Genomic DNA, 21,112 nt, shown 5'->3' with positions numbered 1-21,112 from the left:
GGAAGGATATACTAGGAGGAGTTCGGGCAGTCCAGGGAATGTCGACAGGCCTATAAAGGCCCAGCGCGTCGGTGAGATGGCAGTCGGAGGAGTTCGGGCAGTCCAGGGAGCGTCGACAGGCCTATAAAGGCCAGCTGGTGCAGCTGCAGCAGGGAGTGAAGGCAAAAAAGTGGAGAGAAATCGAAAGGTGACGTCACAGCCAAGGGGGAAAGTGATTGATTGGTAAGTAGTTTTTCTTTTTCTTTTCTATATCAGTAAGTAACCTTTAGCATTGTTGCCAATTTAAGTATATCCAAGGGTTAAGTCATGGCAGGACAGCTCGGACATATGTTATGCTCCTCCTGTACGATGTGGGAAGTCAGGGACGCTTCCGGTGTCCTGCCTCCAGCTCCTGACGGACCGCATTGCGGCAATAGAGCTGCAGGTGGATTCACTCTGTAGCATGCACGATGCCGAGAATGACGTGAATAGCACGTTTAGAGTTGGTCTCACCGCAGGTAAAGTGTGCACAGAAAGATAGTAAATGGGTGACCAACAGGAAGTGCAGTGCAAGGAAGGTAGTGCAGGGGTCCCCTGCGGTCATCCCCCTGCAAAACAGATACACCGCTTTGGGTACTGTTGAGGGGAAATGACTCATCAGGGGAGGGCAGCAGCAACCAAGTTCATGGCACCGTGCGTGGCTCTGCTGCACAGGAGGGGAGGAAAAAGAGTGGGAGAGCTATAGCGATAGGGATTCTATTGTAAGGGGAATAGATAGGAGTTTCTGCAGCCACAACCGAGACTCGAGGATGGTATGTTGCCTCCCTGGTGCAAGGGTCAAGGATGTCTCAGGGCGGGTGCAGGACATTCTGAAAAGGGAGGGTGAACAGCCAGTTGTCGTGGTGCACATAGGTACTACCGATATAGGTAAAAAACGGGATGAGGTCCTACGAGACGAATTTAGGGAGCTAGGAGCTAAATTAAAAAGTAGGACCTCAAAAGTAGTAATATCAGGATTGCTACTAGTGCCACGTGCTAGTCAGAGTAGGAATCGCAGGACAGCTCAGATGAATACGTGGCTTGAGGAGTGGTGCAAAAGGAAGGGATTCAAATTCCTGGGACATTGGAACCGGTTCTGGGGGAGGTGGGACCAGTACAAACCGGACAGTCTGCACCTGGGCAGGACCGGAACCAATGTCCTAGGGAGGGTGTTTGCTAGTGCTGTTGGGGAGGAGTTAAACTAACATGGCAGGGGGATGGGAACCTATGCAGGGAGACAGAGGGAAATAAAATGGAGGCAGAAGCAAAAGATAGAAAGGAGAATAGTAAAGGTGGAGGGCAGAGAAACCCAAGGCAAAAAACAAAAAGGATCACATTACAGCAAAATTCTTAGGGGACAAAGTGTGTTAAAAAGACAAGCCTGAAGGCTCTGTGACTCAATGCGAGGAATATTCGGAATAAGGTGGACGAATTAACTGCGCAGACAGCAGTTAACGGATATAATGTAATTGGCATCACGGAGACATGGCTCCAGAGTGACCAAGGCTGGGAACTCAACATCCAGGGGTATTCAACATTTAGGAAGGATAGGTAGAGAGGAAAAGGAGGCGGGGTGGCGTTGCTGGTTAGCAAGGAAATGAATGCAATAGTAAGGAGGGACATTAGCCTGGATGATGTGGAATCGGTATGGGTGGAGCTGCGGAATACCAAAGGGCAGAAAACGCTAGTGGGAGTTGTGTACAGACCACCAAACATTAGTAGAGAGGTTGGGGACAGCATCAAACAAGAAATAAGAGATGTGTGCAATAAAGGTATAGCAGTAATCATGGGCGACTTGAATCTACATATCGATTGGGCTAACCAAACTGATAGCAATGCGGTGGAGGAGGATTTCCTGGAGTGTATTAGGGATGGTTTTCTTGACCAATATGTCGAGGAACCAACTAGAGAGCTGGCCATCCTAGACTGGGTGATATGTAATGAGAAGGGACTAATTAGCAATATTGTTGTGCGAGGCCCCTTGGGGAAGAGTGACCATAATATGGTAGAATTCTTTATTAAGATGGAGAGTGATACAATTAATTCGGAAACTAGGGTCCTGAACTTAAGGAAAGGTAACTTCGACGGTATGAGACGTGAATTGGCTAGAATAGACTGGCAAAGGATTCTTAAAGGGTTGATGGTGGATAGGCAATGGTAAACATTTAAAGATCACATGGATGAACTTCAACAATTCTACATCCCTGTCTGGAGTAAAAATAAAACGGGAAAGGTGGCTCAACCGTGGCTAACAAGGGGAATTAAGGATAATGTTAAATCCAAGGAAGAGGCATATAAATTGGCCAGAAAAAGCAGCAAACCTGAGGACTGGGAGAAATTTAGAATTCAGCAGAGGAGGACAAAGGGTTTAATTAGAAGGGGGAAAATAGAGTATGTGAGGAAGCTGGCCGGGAACATAAAAACTGGCTGCAAAAGCTTCGATAGATATATGTGAAGAGAAAAAGATTAGTGAAGACAAACGCAGTCAGATTCAGCTGAATTTATAATGGGGAACAAAGAAATGGCAGACCAGTTGAACAAATACTTTGGTTCTGTCTTCACGAAGGAAGACATAAATAACCGTCCGGAAATACTAGGGGACCGAGGGTCGAGTGATGAGGAGGAACTGAAGGATATCCTTATTAGGCGGGAAATTGATGAGATTGAAGGCCGATACATCCCCGGGGCTTGTTAGTCTGCATCCCAGAGTACTTAAGGAAATGGCCCTAGAAATAGTGGATGCATTGGTCATCATTTTCCAACAGTCTCTGGATCAGTTCCTATGGACTGGCGGGTAGCTAATGTAACACCACTTTTTAAAAAAAGGGCGGAGAGAGAAAACAGGTAATTATAGACTGGTTAGCCTGACATCAGTAGTGGGGAAAATGGTGGAATCAATTATTAAAGATGAGATAGCAGCGCATTTGGAAAGCAGTGACAGGATCGGTCCAAGTCAGCATGGATTTATGAAAGGGAAATCATGCTTGACAAATCTTCTAGAATTTTTTTTGAGGATGTAACTAGTCGAGCGGACAAGGGAAAACCAGTGGATGTGGTGTATTTTGACTTTCAAAAGGCTTTTGACAAGGTCCCACACAAGAGACTGGTGTGCAAAATTAAAGCACATGGTATTGGGGGCAATGTACTGACATGGATAGAGAACTGGTTGGCAGTCAGGATAAACGGGTCCTTTTCAGAATGGCAGGCAGTGACGAGTGGGGTGCCACAGGGCTTAGTGCTGGGACCCCAGCTATTTACAATATACATTAATGATTTAGATGAAGGAATTGAGTGGAATATCGCCAAGTTTGCAGATGACACTAAGCTGGGTGGCGGTGTGAACTGTGAGGATTACGCCAAGAGGCTGCAGGGTGACTTGGACAGGTTAGGTGAGTGGGCAAATGCAGTATAATGTGAATAAATGTGAGGTTATCCACTTTGGGGGCAAAAACACAAAGGCAGAATATTGTCTGAATCATGGCAGATTAGGAAAAGGGGAGGTGCAACGAGACCTGGGTGTCATGGTACATCAGTCATTGAAAGTTGGCATGCAGGTGGTGAAGGCAGCAAATGGTATGTTGGCTTTCATAACTAGGGGATGTGAGTATAGGAGCAGGGAGGTCTTACTGCAGTTGTACAGAGCCTTGGTGAGGCCTCACCTGGAATAGTGTGTTCGGTTTTGGTCTCCTAATCTGAGGAAGAACGTTCTTGCTATAGAGGGAGTGCAGCGAAGGTTCACCAGATTGATTCCCGGGATGGCTGGACTGACATAGGAGGAGAGACTGGATCGGCCGGGGCTATATTCACTGGAGTTTAGAAGGATGAGAGGGGATCTCATAGAAACATATAAAATTCTGATGGGACTGGACAGGTTAGATGCAGGAAGAATGTTCCCGATGTTAGGGAAGTCCAGAACCAGGGGACACAGTCTAAGGATAAGGGGTAAGCCATTTAGGACTGAGATGAGGAGAAACTTCTTCACTCAGAGAGTTGTTAACCTGTGGAATTCCCTACCACAGGAGAGTTGTTGATGCCAGTTCAGTGGATATATTCAAGAGAGAGTTAGATATGGCCCTTATGGCTTAAGGGATCAAGGGGTATGGAGAGAAAGCAGGAAAGGGGTACTGAGGAAATGATCAGCCATGATCTTATTGAATGGTGGTGCAGACTTGAAGGGCCGAATGGCCTACTCCTGCACCTATTTTCTATGTTTCTATGAAGTACGTTTGAAGTGTAGTTACTGTTGTAATGTAGAAAACGCAGATGGAGCCTTGGTTTAATGTCTTATCTGAAAGACATCAGTCAGTGCAGCACTACCTCAGTACTGCTCTGGAGTGTCAGTCTAGATTTTTGTGGTCAAGATGAATGCTTGTACACTATTCAGCCACAAGCAGAATCAAAGCCAAGTGAATTGCATTGACTTCATGGCATATTGTGCCCTGACATTGCATCAAGTGGCAGAGTCCAATATAGATTCAGTTTGAATCTTGGAAAAAGGAAAAGAACTAAAATTCAATGTAAAATCAGATGAGTTCAATGCTCCATGCCTAGCTCACATCATCCATTAACTGCAAACTTAGCAACTGCAACTGAAGGGAAAGATTTGAAGTCCTTTCAGGTTGCTTTCGAGCAATATTTAGCAGCATAGTAAACATATTGGCCTCTTATTATGAGGAGCCAAGCACACCGTTATTGCAGAACTCGCTAGCAATTGTTCCACACCATTCAATTAACCTTCACAATGTCACAGTATATGTTGCATGCTTTCAGCTTTCAGGTAATCGCAGTTCAAAAGATTAAAAAGCATATACCTGTACTTAAAATAACATGAGCCTGAGGCAGATTCCCAGCCAAAAGCAGAGGTCCTGCTTGAATTCTGATCTGCTAAACGAAGAACTTCTCCAGAGGAATGAAGCATTTCACCCACAACATTCAAGCCTCATTCCAAAGCACAAGCCCAAGAACATGGTGTTAAAACCCAATTCTTCATTGATATTGTTAAATGCAGCTGTTCTGACTGAAGGGGACAGCTGCTTTTCAGGATTCTGAAACATGTTACATGGAAAATGTCCGAAATGTGAACCCTGCAGTTTTTCCATGTAGCAGTTCCTTCCAAAATGTCAGCCACTCCTGCAAGATATTTAATGCGAATTACCAGTGATAACAGCAAGTGTTCTGTGCTTTAAAAACTTCTGAAGAGGAGAGGATGTTGTGTGGCAAATTTACTGCCTAACTGGAATACTACTTTCAGATGCTGCCATATCCCTATTAGATTTCTGACAGCTACAGCTTACTGTACTGCCAAACCAAAGCCATGTTGTCCTCCAAGCTCTCTGCATTTCACCTGAACTACTAATGCTGAACACATAAATCGACAAACTTTGCTGACTGTCTTCAAGACAATGTACGCAAACTAAGAGTCCTGGAGTGAATACCAATGAAGGACAGTTTATGGCTTTTTTGTTAAAAAAAAAAGTGCTTAATTTTCTTTTTGTTGCTTCAGAAAAGGTTCAATTTTTACAAATACAAATTTGAATGTGTTGTAGTAAAAATAGTAAAGATGAATTGTTAAGATAAAATATAAATCTTGAATTGGCTTTTCTAGAGAGATAAGAAAACCTGTTGTACATGATTGGGAAAGAAACAGAAAATATAAATGTTTGTATTAATAGTTCGACTTTTGTAGATGGTTGAAGAAAAATAGCATTATTATAAATTGTTGGACTCAATGTTTTTTTTTATTGCAATACAAATTCAGAAATAACAGTTAGAGTCCTAGTGCAATAATTTTGCAATCACACAAACGTAGCATAGGAAATACATACTGGTGTCCTGCAAGACAACCACTTTTCCTCATCAATCAGAAACGTTAACTTTGTTTTTCTCTCCACAGATGCTGTCTAACCCGCTGAGATTTCCAGCATTTTCTGTTTTTATTCCTCAACTACACTTACTCTTCAGAATTTTCAAACTTTCATTCCCTGCCCACTCTTTAACCAACTTTCAAAGGCCTGAAATAACCCCCCCCCCCTCCCCCCAGGCATGATATAGTAGCAAGAGTCTGTCACTAGAAGCCTACAATACTTTAATAGCTCTCTATTAGCAACCAAATGGCAGCACAGCATTTTTAATTTACTTCACACAGCTTTTCACAGATATTTGAGACACAGGTACTGGTCCTTAAACCAGTGAACATTTCCATACCTGAACCCTAACAAAAAGCTGCTGAAACATTTTTTCTACGGTCCCAGAATTCCCAAATTAAACATTACCCAAACAGCATATCAGCTGGGATGCATGTATACTGAAACTCAGCCAGAATATCTGGAGAGCTGGAACCAGAAAAAATGAGATGGATGCATGCAGATAGTTACTGAAGATACATACTTATTCATAATAATGTTCCAAACATGATCATGTGGTGAGGTAAGCAGTGACAGAAAGGAAAATCAAACAAGAGCACTCAATTCAATCATTCAACTATGCCCAAGTCTATAAATGACAGAACAGGCACAAATGCAGTCCTGAATATATCTGACACAAACATCGTACTTTTCAATCAATTCACATTTGAAAACTTGGACATCCTCTCCACTCTAACCAAAAAAAGATAAACTGGTACATAAACTGTGTAAATATTTAGTCAGTGTAACACACACTATGCTGCACGTTATCGTAGCGAGATGAAGGTTTGTGTTTTGTGATCTTTCACACAGTAACCATCCCTCAACCATCCAATCAAGCAGCAGCAAATTGGGAAAGATCACTGTTGCCATTCTCACTCACTTAAAATCTGGAAAGGAAGCTACATGAGCAGAAACCTATCCAAGGGATAATGAATGGCACAGGGATGGCATCTTTTTTGTGTGATAATTCTAAATTTGTTGACTGGAAATCTAAATAGTTCTCTCACCTCTGGAGCTGTTCTAATTGATCATGGAATAATGAACACTCCGCACATAAAATATATAAAGAATTACTTCAAACTCTTCCACAACAAGCACACAGTGACTATATGTATAATTTACATTGTTGCCCATCTATCAGCCTTCCTTCCCAATTGGAAGAAAACATTAAAAAAACACCCATCATGAAGCTCAAGCATTACAGGTAATACATCATAGGGGGACAGAGCTGGCACTAGTGGTTTATAATTAAGTGTTCAGGTAGTAGAGGTCAATTTACTTATCAGCAACAAAAAACAAGATACATGTTCATGAATTAATAAAAATAAAGAAATCTTGTACAATTAGAAATGATGTGACTAGTACGAAATCTCACTGAATCTGATGAATTCAACTGAATTGCAATGAAGACGAGGACTACCTTAGCCATACAGGGTGAGAATTTAAAGGTCAAGAGGACAGCAACTAAAATATAGAAATACTCTAGAGATAGACCAAGAACACAGAGAGCAAGGCAGCTGACCTCAGATATTAAGAAGTCCATATTCAAGGAGGTGGCAAATTAAATTCACAGAAATTGGATAGAAATTACAACATTGAAGCGGACTGTCCATGCTGGTCTTCATCATCCACGTGAGTAGTAGTCTGACCTTTTGAGCCCGCCATGTTCCTATATTTCTTTACCCCCCTTTCCTTCATCACCTACCTAACCTAGATTTTAAGGACTTTAAGGGAAATGTTAAATACAGGAATTCTACCAAGGAACTGGAGAAAGGCTATATGACGCTATGTTATAGAAAGAGACACAGGATTACCCAGGAACAAGAGCTTGATATTAGCAGTAGATAAAATAATAGAGCATCGTGAAAGAGATGCATAGCATAGTGCACAAGCTCCCAAAAGTAGTTAGTTTGTACTGTGCCACTGCCTTGAATATTGTGCAGTGTGTACCGCAGGGCATCAATGGTGATAAATGGGATTGTGGCCTGTCCCAAGACTAATAGGGACTAGGAATGCTGACGTGGGAACTATTAGATGAAAACAGACCCAGGTAAATCTAGTTCATCTTCTACCAGCCTGATAGTTACATGATATATCCCTGTAGTTACATGATACAATAATGAAGTTGTTGACTAATCATGGCAATCAATCTCCATCAATTAGTCTATAACAGACTATAACAGATCCAATGGTAGAGAGCTTTCATAAAGAAGCTCACACGTCAAAGGTTTTAAAATGTCAATCTGAAAGGATTTGTTACAACTGTGTTTAAATGAAGAGTATTTACCAGGGACTGTGGCTCTCGTGTAGGTCTGTTCAGCCACCTAAGGACTCATTTTAAGAGTGAAAGCAAGTCTTCCTCGATGATTCCGAGGGATTGCTTATGATTTACCATATGTTAAATTAGATTGTGTTCAGCTTTTGGAAACAAATCAAAGTACTTCTGCTTTGCTCAAATTATTAAAAAAAAAAAATTTAACAGTTTGTGGGTCACCTCACATTACAAATTCCCATAGGGGAAAACTCACTTATGTTTTCCTAGCTCCAAGTAAAGCCCGTCAACTCAAGAGGTTAGCTTCCTGAGGGGAGAAGCATGTGCTCTGCATTAGGCTATTACGATTATCCACCATCGCTCATCTAACCAATTTTGCCTCTCCATAATCCTTCAACTGGTCAGTGCCACCAGGCTCATTCTTTCCAGAATCTGAGAATCCCTTTAAGCTGGCTTCTACATTGCTCAAAGTAGAGACCCAAGTGAAAGTTACTTGTGTACAGTTTTGGTCTCCTAACTTGAGAAAAGACATTCTTGTTATTGAGGGAGTGCAGCGAAAGTTCACCAGACTGATTCCCGGGATGGCGGGACTGACATATCAAGAAAGACTGGATCAACTGGGCTTGTATTCACTAGAGTTCAGAAGAATGAGAGGGGATCTCATAGAAACGTTTAAAATTCTGACGGGTTTAGACAGACTGTGACCCCTGGTTCTGGACTTCCCCAACATTGGGAACATTCTTCCTGCATCTAATCTAAAAGGATAAGGGGTAAGCCATTTAGGACTGAGATGAGGAGAAACTTCTTCACCCAGAGAGTGGTGAACCTGTGGAATTCTCTACCACAGAAAGTTGTTGAGGCCAATTCACTATATTCAAAAAGGAGTTAGATGTAGTCCTTACTACTAGGGGGATCAAGGGGTATGGCGAGAAAGCAGGTATGGGGTACTGAAGTTGCATGTTCAGCCATGAACTCATTGAATGGCGGTGCAGGCTCGAAGGGCCGAATGGGCTATTCCTGCACCTATTTTCTATGTGGCATACTCAGTAACTTTGACAGTGGCACATTATCTCTCCTTGTCCTTTTTGATCTTTCTGCAGCATTCAACACCACTGACAACTCTATCCTCCAGGGACTGCTCATGCTTAGCTTAATCCTACCTGTCCCAACATGGCCAATATATCTCCAGCAATGGCTTCACTTCACAAACTTGCATGATCTCTTCCAGAGCATCTCAAGGTTCTATTTTTGACTGCTGCTTAGATGCTGAGCCTCAGACATTAGCCACAGGCATTGGGCCAGTTTCCAGGAATATGGAGACAATTCCCAGGTTTACTTCTCCACCATCACTAACCTTGATTCTACAACCACTTCAACTTTGCCAGACTTTTGTCATGGATGGGCCAGATGTTCTCCAATTGAATACTGGGAAAATCAAATCCATCTTATTTCAACTTCCCCAAAAACGATGTCCTCAATTACTTACTTAGGTTGAACCAGACAGCACACAACCTCTATATTAGGCCAGGATAGTGTGTCCAATTTTGAGCACCTCATTTTAGGATGAGTCAAGGCATTGGAGAGGGTGTAAATGAGATTCACTAAGAGGACACCAGAAATTAAAGGATTTAGTTATAAGAAAAAATGACTTGCATTTATATAGGGCCTTTCCCGACCACTGGATGTCCCAAAGCACTTTGCACCCAACGAAGTACTTTTGAAGTGTAGTCACTGTTGTAATGTAGGAAGTTTAGCAGCCAATTTGCTTACAACAAGCTCACACAAACTACATTATAATGACCAGACAATCTGTTATGTGTTATGTTGATTGAGGGATAAATATTGGTCAATTATCTCCCCTGCTCTTCTTCAAAATAGTGCCCCGAGATATTTTATGTCCATCTGAGAGAGCAGACGGAGCCTCAGTTTATTGTCTCATCCAAAAGATGAATGAGGAGAGACTAGAGACACTGGGGGTCTTTTCATTAGAAAGCTAAGAGGAGATCTGGAGGAGCTGATCTATATTATGAAGGAGTTTGATGAGGTAAATTGGGAAAATCTATTTCCACTGATCACCGAGTCGATAACTAGGGAGCATAAAACCAAAAGAATGGAAGAGAGGTTATTAATTATTTTTATGCAGACGGTTATGATGACATGGAAAGACCAACCAGAAAGAGTGGTAGAAGTAGAATTCAGAATAGCTTTTAAAAAAGAAAATGGATAAATATTTGAAAAAAAATTGAAAAGGCAAGTGAATGGGCCAACTGCTTTCTCCTGTGATGTAGAATTCTATGTTTAACCCTGAGCAAAGCTTCACATCTCATTCTACCCATTATCCACCAAGGTTGCCACAATAAAATGTTAGTTTGTTAGGGCCAATGGCATTAATGGTGCCCTCCTCTCAGCAAGAGCACTGGCACAATGTATTTTTGCTGGAGGCACTCAGTAAACACCGATGCCACCTTATTGGCCTTTTCAAAAGAGTCCCAAGATTTATTTCCATCTCTGAAACAATGCTGGCCTCCACTGCTGAAACTCCTATTCACATTTTTGTTACCTCAGAAGTCAAACTTCTCCAATGTCCTGCTCACCAGCCTCCACCAAACACAAACTCAACTCATCCAAACTCTACTGACTGCTTCATGTCCCTCACTAAGTTCCACTTCCCCATCACCCATCACCCCATCCTCACCACTTCCATTGGCTCCCTAACATATATTGCAAATCCCCATCTTCAAATTCCTCTATGGGTCTTTTCCTACCCCCATTTTTGCCTCCTCCAACCCTGCATCCCAACCTACGCCCTTTGATACACTAATTTTGACCATTTGTGTATCCCTCTCGCCACCTTTTCTCAGTCTGTGACAGGGCATTCAGCTGCCTTAGCCCTATGCTGTGGAGCTCTCTTCCTAAACCTCTGCTTTTTAATTTTTTTTTATCCCCACCTCAAAGCTTCCTTTTTGACCATGTTTTTGGTCACGTATCCAACATTTCTTCTACCGCTCAATGTTCATTTTGCCAATGTGAAGTGCCTTTGGACACTTCATCACATTAGAGACATTATATAAATGCAAGTTGGTGTAGAATGTCTAATGGAAACTGCCTTCTATTCGCTGCAAGTATAATTTCAGTACATACATTGGATTGGTAATTTAATTGCCTGGCTCATTAATTAAAAACATAGGTAAGAAAAATACAGATGTTACTGACAAGATTAGAACGGAACGTGATCTTAGTTTTAAGTAACCAACTGAAACTTCAGAATGGTGTTCAATGGAAAAAGAACACTCAAGATTTGCATGCCATAGAAGTAGGGAGAAAAAAATCTATTGTATCATCTTTAAATCTCAGAATTTAAAATTTGTTTCATCATCAAGGTTTAAGCTGAAAATGTATCTAACGTTTAGGCATATCAAACTGAAAATATGGTTATTTCCATCCTCAATCTATGCACAACAATCACCAGGTGTGGTCAGGCTACACATCAGGGAACTAAATGCTTCTTAAAAACTCCTTCCTCTGAAAATACAATTGTAATCTAGTTTGTGGTGTTATGCTTAAAATAAATGTTTAGCCAGATATTTTCTCCACCTGTTCAAGGCTGTGTGTATTGAAATTTATCGATTAATACATATGAGCATTTTAACAAAAAAAAAGTGATCAGCTTATTTGGTCAGATTTGTAGAATGCAAATACACTATCTGCTGAAACCAGAACCAAACTTAAAATGGTGGCGAGTTACTTATCAAAGACTACTAAATATCTTGATCTTCTACAGATTCCACCTCTGCACAAGCTTTAGCAGAACATGCATTACAACATTGTTAGTTCACCATCCACCCAATGCTAAAATGCACAAACTGGAGGACCAAAACATTTACATAGTGGTAAATATAGTGCCATATTCAAGTAACTATAAAAAGTGAATAGTACTTTAACATATAAACAGGATGTGCATTGATAAATATTTACAGATTGACAATGAATTAGTCGGTTCCAAAAGGAAGATATTCCGATTGTAAGATTGACAAGCTATTCACAAGTTGAAAATTCAATTATTTCTATAAAAGAGATGATGAAAATATTTTTTCTGCAGTAGCAAAGTATTCTCCAATAACTAAAAATTAGGTGTCAGCCTTGGCTCAGTGGTAGCAACTCTCACCTCTAAGTCAGACGTTTGTGGATTCAAGTCCAGAGACTGGAGCACAAAATCTAGGCTAATACTCCAGTGCATTACTGAGGGAGTGCTGCGCTGTCGGAGGTACCATCTTTCAAATGAGACGTTAAACCGAAGTCCCATCATCCCTCTCAGGTGGACATAACAGATCCCATGGCACTATTTTGCAGAAGAGCACTGAAGTTCTCCCTGTTGCCCTGGCCAATATTTATCCTTCAACCAACATCTGGTCATGATCACATTGCTGTTTGTGGGACCTTGCTACGTGCATATTGGCTGTGGTGTTTCCAACATTGGAACAGTGAAAACACTTAAAAGTATTTAATTGGCTGTAAAGCGTTTTGGGATGTCCTGAAGTTGCGACAGGTGCTATACAAATCCAAGTCTTTCTTTCTAGGGGTAAAACTAAAGGATACAATTCTAAAGTGGGTGCAGGAACAGAGAGACCTGGGAGTATATGTGCACATATCGTTGAAGGTGGCAGGATGGGTTGAGAATGGGGTTTAAAAAAAAGCATAGGGGATCCTGGGCTTCATAAATAGAGGCATAACATACAAAAGCAAGGAAGTTATGATAAACCTTTATAAAACACTGGTTTGGCCTCAACTGGAGTATTGTACAGGTGCAGTGTCGAAAATCCGGAGTTGCGGAATCCTTAATGTTCTGGAATCCAGGATGATCGGTGGCAGGGTCATCCGGAATCCGTAAAATGTTCTGGAATCCGCACCCGCCACCGCTGCCGACCTCGCCGCCGCTGCCCTTCCCTCGAAGAGGTGCCTGAGCACCTCTTCAGCGGGGCCCCCCCTCTCTTCGGCGGGGCTTCTTCTCATCTTTCGGACGTTCCGAAATCCGGAAATATCCGAACCTGGGCTCGGGTGTTTCCGGATTCATGACGTCAGAAACACGTTCGAAAGTCCAGAAAACACAAAGTGCGGAATGGCCTCGGTCCCGGATTTTAGGTGTCTCAGATTGGTTCACAAGAGGCAGAGCCAGGAAAGAAGAGATGAAGAGACATGAATGAAGGCTGGGTCAAAGAGATGGACTTAGAGGAGGTTTTTAAAGGTGGCGAGAGAGGACCAGAGGTGGAGAGTTTGAGATAGACAGGCCCAAGAGAAGGGGTGTACAGGAACTCTATTCAAGGAACAGAGAGCTCAGGAGGAGATCTAGAAGCATCATAACAAAGTCAGGGATGAAAAAGCCATACAGTCCACAAAAACTCATCCAACTAGTATTATAGTTCTGATCGCCAGACTACAAGAAGGATTGAGGTGTATAAAGTTATGAGGGGCCTGGATAGAGTGGATAGGAAGGGCCTATTTCCCTTAGCAGAGGGATCAACAACCAGGGTACATAGATTTAAAGTAATTGATAAAAGGTTTAGAGAGTATTTGAGGGGAAATGTTTTCACTCAGAGGGTGATGGGCTCTGGAACTCACTGCCTGAAAGAGTGGTAGAGTCAGAAACCCTAATCACTTTTAAAAAGTACTTGGATGTGCACTTAAAGGGCCATAACCTACAGGGTTACAGACCAAGAGCTGGAAAGTGGGATTAGGCTGGATAGCTCTTTGTCGGCCGGCACGGACACGATGGGCCGAAATGGCCTCCTTCTGTGCTATAAATTTAAAATATATATATTATATAGGGGTGGTGGAGATCAGTGATAAGGTTGGGCAAAGCCATGGAGGAATTTATCAAACCTGTATCCAAATTCTGAGCACCGCACTTTAGGAAGAATGTGAAGGCCTTAGAGGGTGCAGAAAAGATTTACAAGAATGGTTCCAGGAGTGAGGGACTTCAGTTACATGGATAGACTGGAGTTGTTCTCCTTAAAACAGAGAAAGTTGAGAGCAGATTTGATAGAGGTGTTCAAAATCATGAGGTGTCTAGACAGTGTAGCTAGAGAGAAACTGTTCCCATTGGCAGAAAGATCGAGAATCAGAGAACACAGATTTAAAGTGATTGGCAACACAAGGAAAAACTGTTTTATGCAGCGAGTGGCTAGGATCTGGAATGCAATGTCTGAAAGGGTGGGGGAGGCAGATTCAATCATGGCTTTCAAAATGTAATTGGATAAGTACCTGAGGGAAAAAATGTGCAGGGCTACAGGGGAAAGGTGAGGGAGTGGTACTAGCTGAAGTACTCTTGGAGAGCCGGCATGGGCTGAACAGGCTGAATGGCCTCCTTCTGTGCTGTAACCATTCTATGAAAACAAAGCTTCCGACTTGAAAGCTTCTGCTTTGAAAACTTCCCTCGCAGTCCTGATTTAAAGTCTCCCGAATACAAGCTGGCTCTCCTTTGCACAAACTCACCACTCCATCAACCACAAACGTTTTGAAAAATAAGGAAAAAAGAAAAAGAACTTTTGAGGCTTTACTGGCCCAGGCAATGAAGCTGTGCGTCTGAAACCGACAGCTTTGTTTGACTCCAATTATATGCCTTTAGAATTTTGCCTTGTAGCACTGCACTTTGTAAATGAATAGTAGGATGTACAAAGACTTACTCTATGTAAAATAGTGATCTTAAGAACCCATATTACGTTGCGACGTTATTAAAGGCTCATAGTATGTACTGTTTTCTACCCACTGATGTGCATTACAAACATTTGATTTTTCTTAACAGAAAACAAACAGAAACTTGCCTGATTGGAAATGTGAATTTCTACCAGAAATACAGATTTGAATCATTGAACATAGTTAGGCGGTCCAGTTTAAATCCCAACTTTACCACATTCACAATCTCACCCATGTCGCTCTGGAAGCAGGTACCCTACCCATTTTGTTGCAAGGGTTGAGTCACCCAGGATACCACAAGCTGATTAAAAAAAAGCCATTACAGTACCCTCAAAAACTGCACATAGTAACAAATTATTCTTCAAAATCACGTTCTTTAAAGCATGTCCAAGTTTTTGACTTTATGAGCCACATAGGTACGCAGCTTGGAGCTGCAGGAGCCACCAATAAAATTTAAATCCATGTTCCCATGAATTTGGATATCTGAAGTTTCTGATACTAATCAAGTTTGGTGTTTTGGCTTTGGATTTGTCTAGTTAGGAAGTAACAGTACCAAAAACAGTTCTTTCCAAACCTTCAGGTCCACAAAGTTCAAATAGGTCAAACTAGAAAATAAGGAATACAAGTGTAAATAGGTTTCATAGAATCATAGAAAAATTTACGACACAGGTGGCCATTCGGATCATCACGTCCGTGCCGGTCGAAAAAGAGCTACCCAGCCTAATCCCACCTTCCACTACTAGGTTTGAAGGTAGCTAATGTAACCCCGCTATTTATGAAAGGAGGGAGAGAGAAAATGGGGAACTAAAGACCAGTTAGCCTGACATCAGTACCCTGTAGTAGGGAAAATGCTAGCATCTATTACTGAGGACATGGCAACAGGGCACTTAGAAAATAATAATAGGACTGGGCAGAGTCAACATGGATATTTGAAAAAGAAATCATGTTTGCCATATCTTATAACTAGCAAAATAGATAAGGCGGGGGGGGGGGGGGGGGGTGGGGGAACCAGTGGACGTGGTGCATTTGGATTTTCAGAAAGCATTTGATAAGATGCCACAAAAGAGGTTATTGAACAAAATCAGGGCTCATGGGATTGGGTGTAATATACTAGCATGGACTGAGGATTGGTTAACAGACAGAAAACAGAGAATAGGAATAAACGGGCCATTTTCGGGTTGGCAGGCTGTAACTAGTTGGGTTCCGCAAGGATTGGTGCTTGGGCCTCAGCTATTCACAATCTCTATCAATGATTTAGATGAGAGGACCAAATGTAATATATCCAAGTTTGCTGATAATACAAAGCTAGGTGGGAATGTAAGTTGTGAGGAGGATGCATGGAGACTTCAAGGGGATACAGACTAGCTAAGTAAGTGGAGAAGATCATGGCAAACGGAATATCATATGGAGAAATGAGAATTTATCTACTTTGGTAGGAAAAATGGAAAAGCAGAGATTTTATTTTAAATGGTGAGAAATTGGGAAATGTTGGTGTTGAGAGAGACCTGGGTGTCCTTATACACGAATCGCTGAAAGTTAACATGCAGGTACAGCAAGCAATTAAGAAAGCAAATGGTATGTTGGCCTTTATTACAAGAGGATTTGAGTACAAGAGTAAAGACATCTTACTGCAATTATATAGGGCCCTGGTGAGACTGCACTGGGAGTACTGTGTACAGTTTTGGTCTCCTAACCCAAGTAAGGATATACCTGCCATTGAGGGAGTGCAACAAAGGTTCACCAGACTGATTCCTGGGATGGGGGGTGGGAGGGGATTGTCCTATGAGGAGAGATTGAGTAGACTCGGCCTATATTCGAGTTTAGAAGAATGAGAGGTGGTGGTCTCATTGAAACAGACAAAATTCTTACAGGGCTTGACAGGATAGATGCAGGGAGGATGTATCCTCTGGCTGAGGAGTCGAGAACCAGGAGTCACAGTCTCAGAACAAGGAGTCGGCCATTTAGAACTGAGATGCGGAGAAACTTCTTCACTCAGAGGATGGTGAATCTTTGAAATTCTCTACCCCGGAGGCTCAGTCTTTGATTTTATTCAAGACGGAGATCGATAGATTTTTGGATATTAAGGGAATCAAGGGACATAGGGATAGTGCAAGAAAGTGGAGTTGAGGTAGAAGATCAGCCATGTTCTCATTGAATGGCCTACTCCTGCTCCTAATTCTTGTTTTGTTCTTTTGTACAGGTTGTACCTCTCCAGTCCGGAAACATCCCTGGTCCAGCATCAGTCCCAGCGTCTCCCTCTCTGACTGTCTGTCTCTCTCTCCCCCTGCTTCTGGATGAGTAAATGCTGCGCTGTAGGCTTCTGTGCAGCGCAGAACATGTCCAGGTCATTGTCAGCAGCATTGTCACCAATTGACCTCCTGTGGTTCGGAAAATTCTCTGGTCCGTCTCTGATCAAGTCCCAAGGGTACTAGACTGGAGAGGAACAACCTATACTACAAAAAGCAAGGGACCGAGTACTGAGCCCTGTGGAACCCCACTGGAAACAGCCTTCCAGTCACAAAAACACCCATAAACCATTACCTTTGTTTCCTGCCACTGAGCCAATTTGCCACTCTTGGATCCCATGGGCTTTTACTTTTTTTGATCAGCCTGCCATGTGGGACCTTGTCAAAAGCCTTGCTAAAATCCATGTAGACTACATCAAATGCACTGCCTTCATCAACCCTCCTTGTTACCTCCTCAAAAGATTCAATCAAGTTAGTCACACATGACTTTCACTTAACAGATCCATGCTGACTGTCCTCGATTAATCTGTGTCTTTCTAAATGAAGGTTTATATTGTCTCTCAGAATTGATTCCAATAATTTGCCCACCACTGAGGTTTGATTTACCTGAACTTCAAGGCTGGATTGCCAGGGTTCAGGGGGTCACAAGGTGGACACTTCTGGTTTGAAGGAAATTATCTATAACATGCTATACTTTATATCCACAATTATTCCCACTTGCATTGGTGATGCATATTGGAGTGCAGTTCTTCCATTCTCAAAGTGAGTGTCATCAGACAAGGTTATTCCACAATTATTATTGGAAGGATGGAACCACAACTAAGCAATGTCCAGTGTTCATATGATGTTCACACCTTATCTTCCAGCAGTGATCAGGATTGGGAACTTTGGTGCTTGTTTAACTTATGGATACTGGTGCTAACTATAACAACTTTAAAACCATTCCAGCCAACATTAGCTAACTATTCACTACAAAATAGTTGCACCTATTAATTTTTTATTAGCTATGCTTGTCGTTCTTGGATGTTAGGCCCAAGACCTTCTGGGTCTTAATGGCTCGGTATCACAATGCACGGTGCATGTTACCAGGGAAACACACTCATTATTCAAAGAGGCATCCAAGTTAAACAATTAACAGATAAAACAGTGAAAATAACCTTAGATTAGTTAGATATGTTGCAATTGTGGGGGGCAGCATGGGAAGTGAAAAGATAAGTTTATAAGAAAGCATTCACATGGAAATTAAATGTATTTGTTTAGTCAGACTACTGTTCACCACTTTTGTTGGCAAGTATCAGCCTAGGCTCAGTGTTAACATTCTTGCCTCGGATTAGCTGGTTGTGGGTTCAAGCCCCACTCTGTCATTTGGCAAAATCTAATTCAATACTTCAGTGCAGCACTGAGGGAGTGATGCACTGGTGCCGTCTTTTGGATGAGACGTTAAACTGAAGCCCCACCTGCCCCTGCCCTTTCAGATGAACGTAAAAGATCCCATGGCACAATGAACTGGGTTCTCCTACTGACCCATACTTTTCCCTCAATCAACATCACAAACAGATTATCTCGCCATGACCTTATTGCTGTGTGGAATTGTGTTGTGCACAAATCGGTTGACACATTTCCCACAACAGTAGATACATTAAAGTTTACATTTGCTGCTTTTGGGTGTCCTGAGGTCGTGAAAGATGTTATATAAATTATAGTCCTTCCTTTCTTCTAAATCCAATACCTTTATCACAACAGGAAACTAGTGAACCCAGTTTTTCTTGCCTGTACAATTCTGCTATCCAGATAAAGGAGACAGATTTTGTAGTGTAAATGCTAAGAGTTGACACACGGGTCAAAATCTTAACAAATACCCCAATATAAAGGCTGCATAGTCCTGTCTGCCAGCCTCACGCCCAAATGGTAATCAGTACCAGGCACTCATCCTGCCAAATAATGTTCCAAAAGGCACGAAACGCACGCGCAGTCTGCAGCACGACCGCGGCACCGCGCATCGCGGGGGGAAGACGACGGGGAGGGGCTGCACAACGGGGTCCGAGCACCCTTCCCTCGCACCGCGTGACAAATTACTCATTTTTTTAAAAAATGATGGAAGCCGCTAACTATCGCCATGTTCAGCGACAAATAGATTGTAAAACTGTTCGCATTTCTCCTATTTAAAAAAAATGTAAACTGACGCGCGCAACGAAGGAGCTTCCGCGCGCGCTCTCTGCCTTTCGCTCCCCGCCCCGCGCGTGCGCGCGCGCACTCTCCCGCGTTGAGTCTCCCGCTAGCGCGCGCCAAACGACTTCTTTTCGCAGCCAGGGAGCGGAGTGACGCTGGGGCTCGTTATTTGGCAGGGCGTTATTGTGACAGGACAAATACCGGCCTTGAAACATAACACCGGTGAGAACACCCAGCGCCGTTTCCGAGACAACCAAACAGTCACACGTTTCCTTTGGAAAACATTTGTGAATCCTTCCCCCACCCTGGATGGATATTCCAGACACGTTCCCCACCCCACAGCCGTTGCCGCCCCCCAGCTCTAGCGCAGAATCGGCCGTTGCTAATGTTTGTTGAACCGTCGCCTAAACAATGATCCTGAAAAGAGGCGGTCAAAAAGAAAACTGCTCCCCGGCTTTCACTAACCATCGCTCCGTTTGATTTCGACGTAAATCCCGATCTGGACCTTTCCAAAATTGACTGCCATGCTTTATCCGCTACCATTCGTCGCACGATATCACTGCTGGTCGAAAAATATTTAATCGTTAAGTTTGTAGACAGTTCCCCGTATTCGCTCTATACTGTTACCGGGAGGCGAGCACCAGAAAGAGACAGGCCAACGCCAACAGCACTGCGCATGCTCAGTAACCTCCCCTCAGCCATCGCCTCATAAACATAAAGGCAAAGTGCTTCTTGCTCCTGAATCGTGTGATTTAATGCTCCGCCGACAGAAATAAACCCACTTCAGTTATCACCTCAATTTAAAGAATTGAGGATCCAGGCTCATTTTTTTGTTAACTAAAGTAAAGCATAATAAGGATCAAGGCGGAAACCTCCTGTGGCTGGAGACATATCCAGCACAAAGGCAGACGGTTGTGGTTGTTGGAGGTCAATCAACTCCAGAACATCGCTTCAGGAGTTCCTTAAAGCAGAATCCTAGGTCCAACTAGCATAGATGCATTTAAGGAAAAGCTAGATAAGTAAATGAGGGAAAAGAAATAGAATGATATGATAGTAGGGTGGGAGGAGGCAAAAAAAGATTTAAAAACTCAGGCCAATTTGGGGGGAAAAATCTGGGAAATTCCTCTCCGACCCATCTAGGTGATCAAAACTAGTCCAGGAGATCATTCTAGCCATTAAATACCTATCTTCTGTCAGAGTTAATTTCCGCCGCAGCAAGAAACAAATCCAACTTTTAGAAACAAAGCCAGCTCGAACACAATCTATAGTATAGCACACAATCTATAGTATATCTCCTGTGGCATTGCTCATTGTAAGTCTTAGAATAGGCTATCTGGCTCATTTTCATGTTGCTGTTTGCAGCTTTTTTCTGGTTCACTGTCTATTTTTGTTTTTTATTGTATCTTTGTACACTTGCTTCTGTTTCTTTTTTTTGAGTTTGTCTCTGCCTTTTCTTATTTAGCTTCTCTCTTTGTCTTTTTTCCTTGTAATGTTGGTGGGCAACGTGGATGCTGGTCATAACATGATGTTGGGTTGCAACTGAAGGGAGGGATCTTTCTGATCAGGGCTTTGTGCAACAGCAGAATGCATGTAAATGGGTGTTGCTCTAACCACTTTGCCCAAGTCTGCTACCCTAATCCCACACTTCATCGGGTCTGCTTTTTCTTTGCCCTGTCATCTTCTGTCCCACACATGTGCTGCTGTGTCCCTTCGACCTTAAACGCAGTGAGTAGCTCTTAAAGGGGAGGTGCACTCTGGCTGCAGTCACACAGAGAAACTTCAGAAATTGAACAAAAATGGCTGGCAGAGAC

General features: G+C 42.6%; 1 protein-coding gene across 6 annotated transcripts in view; it reads right to left on the bottom strand.

Moving 5' to 3' along the window:
* Positions 1-19,957, bottom strand: part of kif2a (kinesin family member 2a) — a 225,386-nt gene extending 205,429 nt beyond the window's left edge. For all 6 annotated transcript variants that reach the window (XM_070869241.1, XM_070869257.1, XM_070869252.1 and 3 more), the window contains exon 1: positions 19,767-19,957. In XM_070869241.1, the coding sequence (XP_070725342.1) occupies positions 19,767-19,827 (61 nt within the window). In that variant the 5' untranslated portion in view covers positions 19,828-19,957. The remainder of the gene's footprint in view (positions 1-19,766) is intronic.
* Between the last annotated feature and the right edge of the window lie 1,155 nt (positions 19,958-21,112).

The sequence above is a fragment of the Pristiophorus japonicus genome, chromosome 2, assembly GCF_044704955.1.
Source record: "Pristiophorus japonicus isolate sPriJap1 chromosome 2, sPriJap1.hap1, whole genome shotgun sequence".
In the NCBI taxonomy this organism is placed as follows: Eukaryota; Metazoa; Chordata; class Chondrichthyes; family Pristiophoridae; genus Pristiophorus; species Pristiophorus japonicus.
This window is presented reverse-complemented; position numbering and strand designations above follow the sequence as displayed.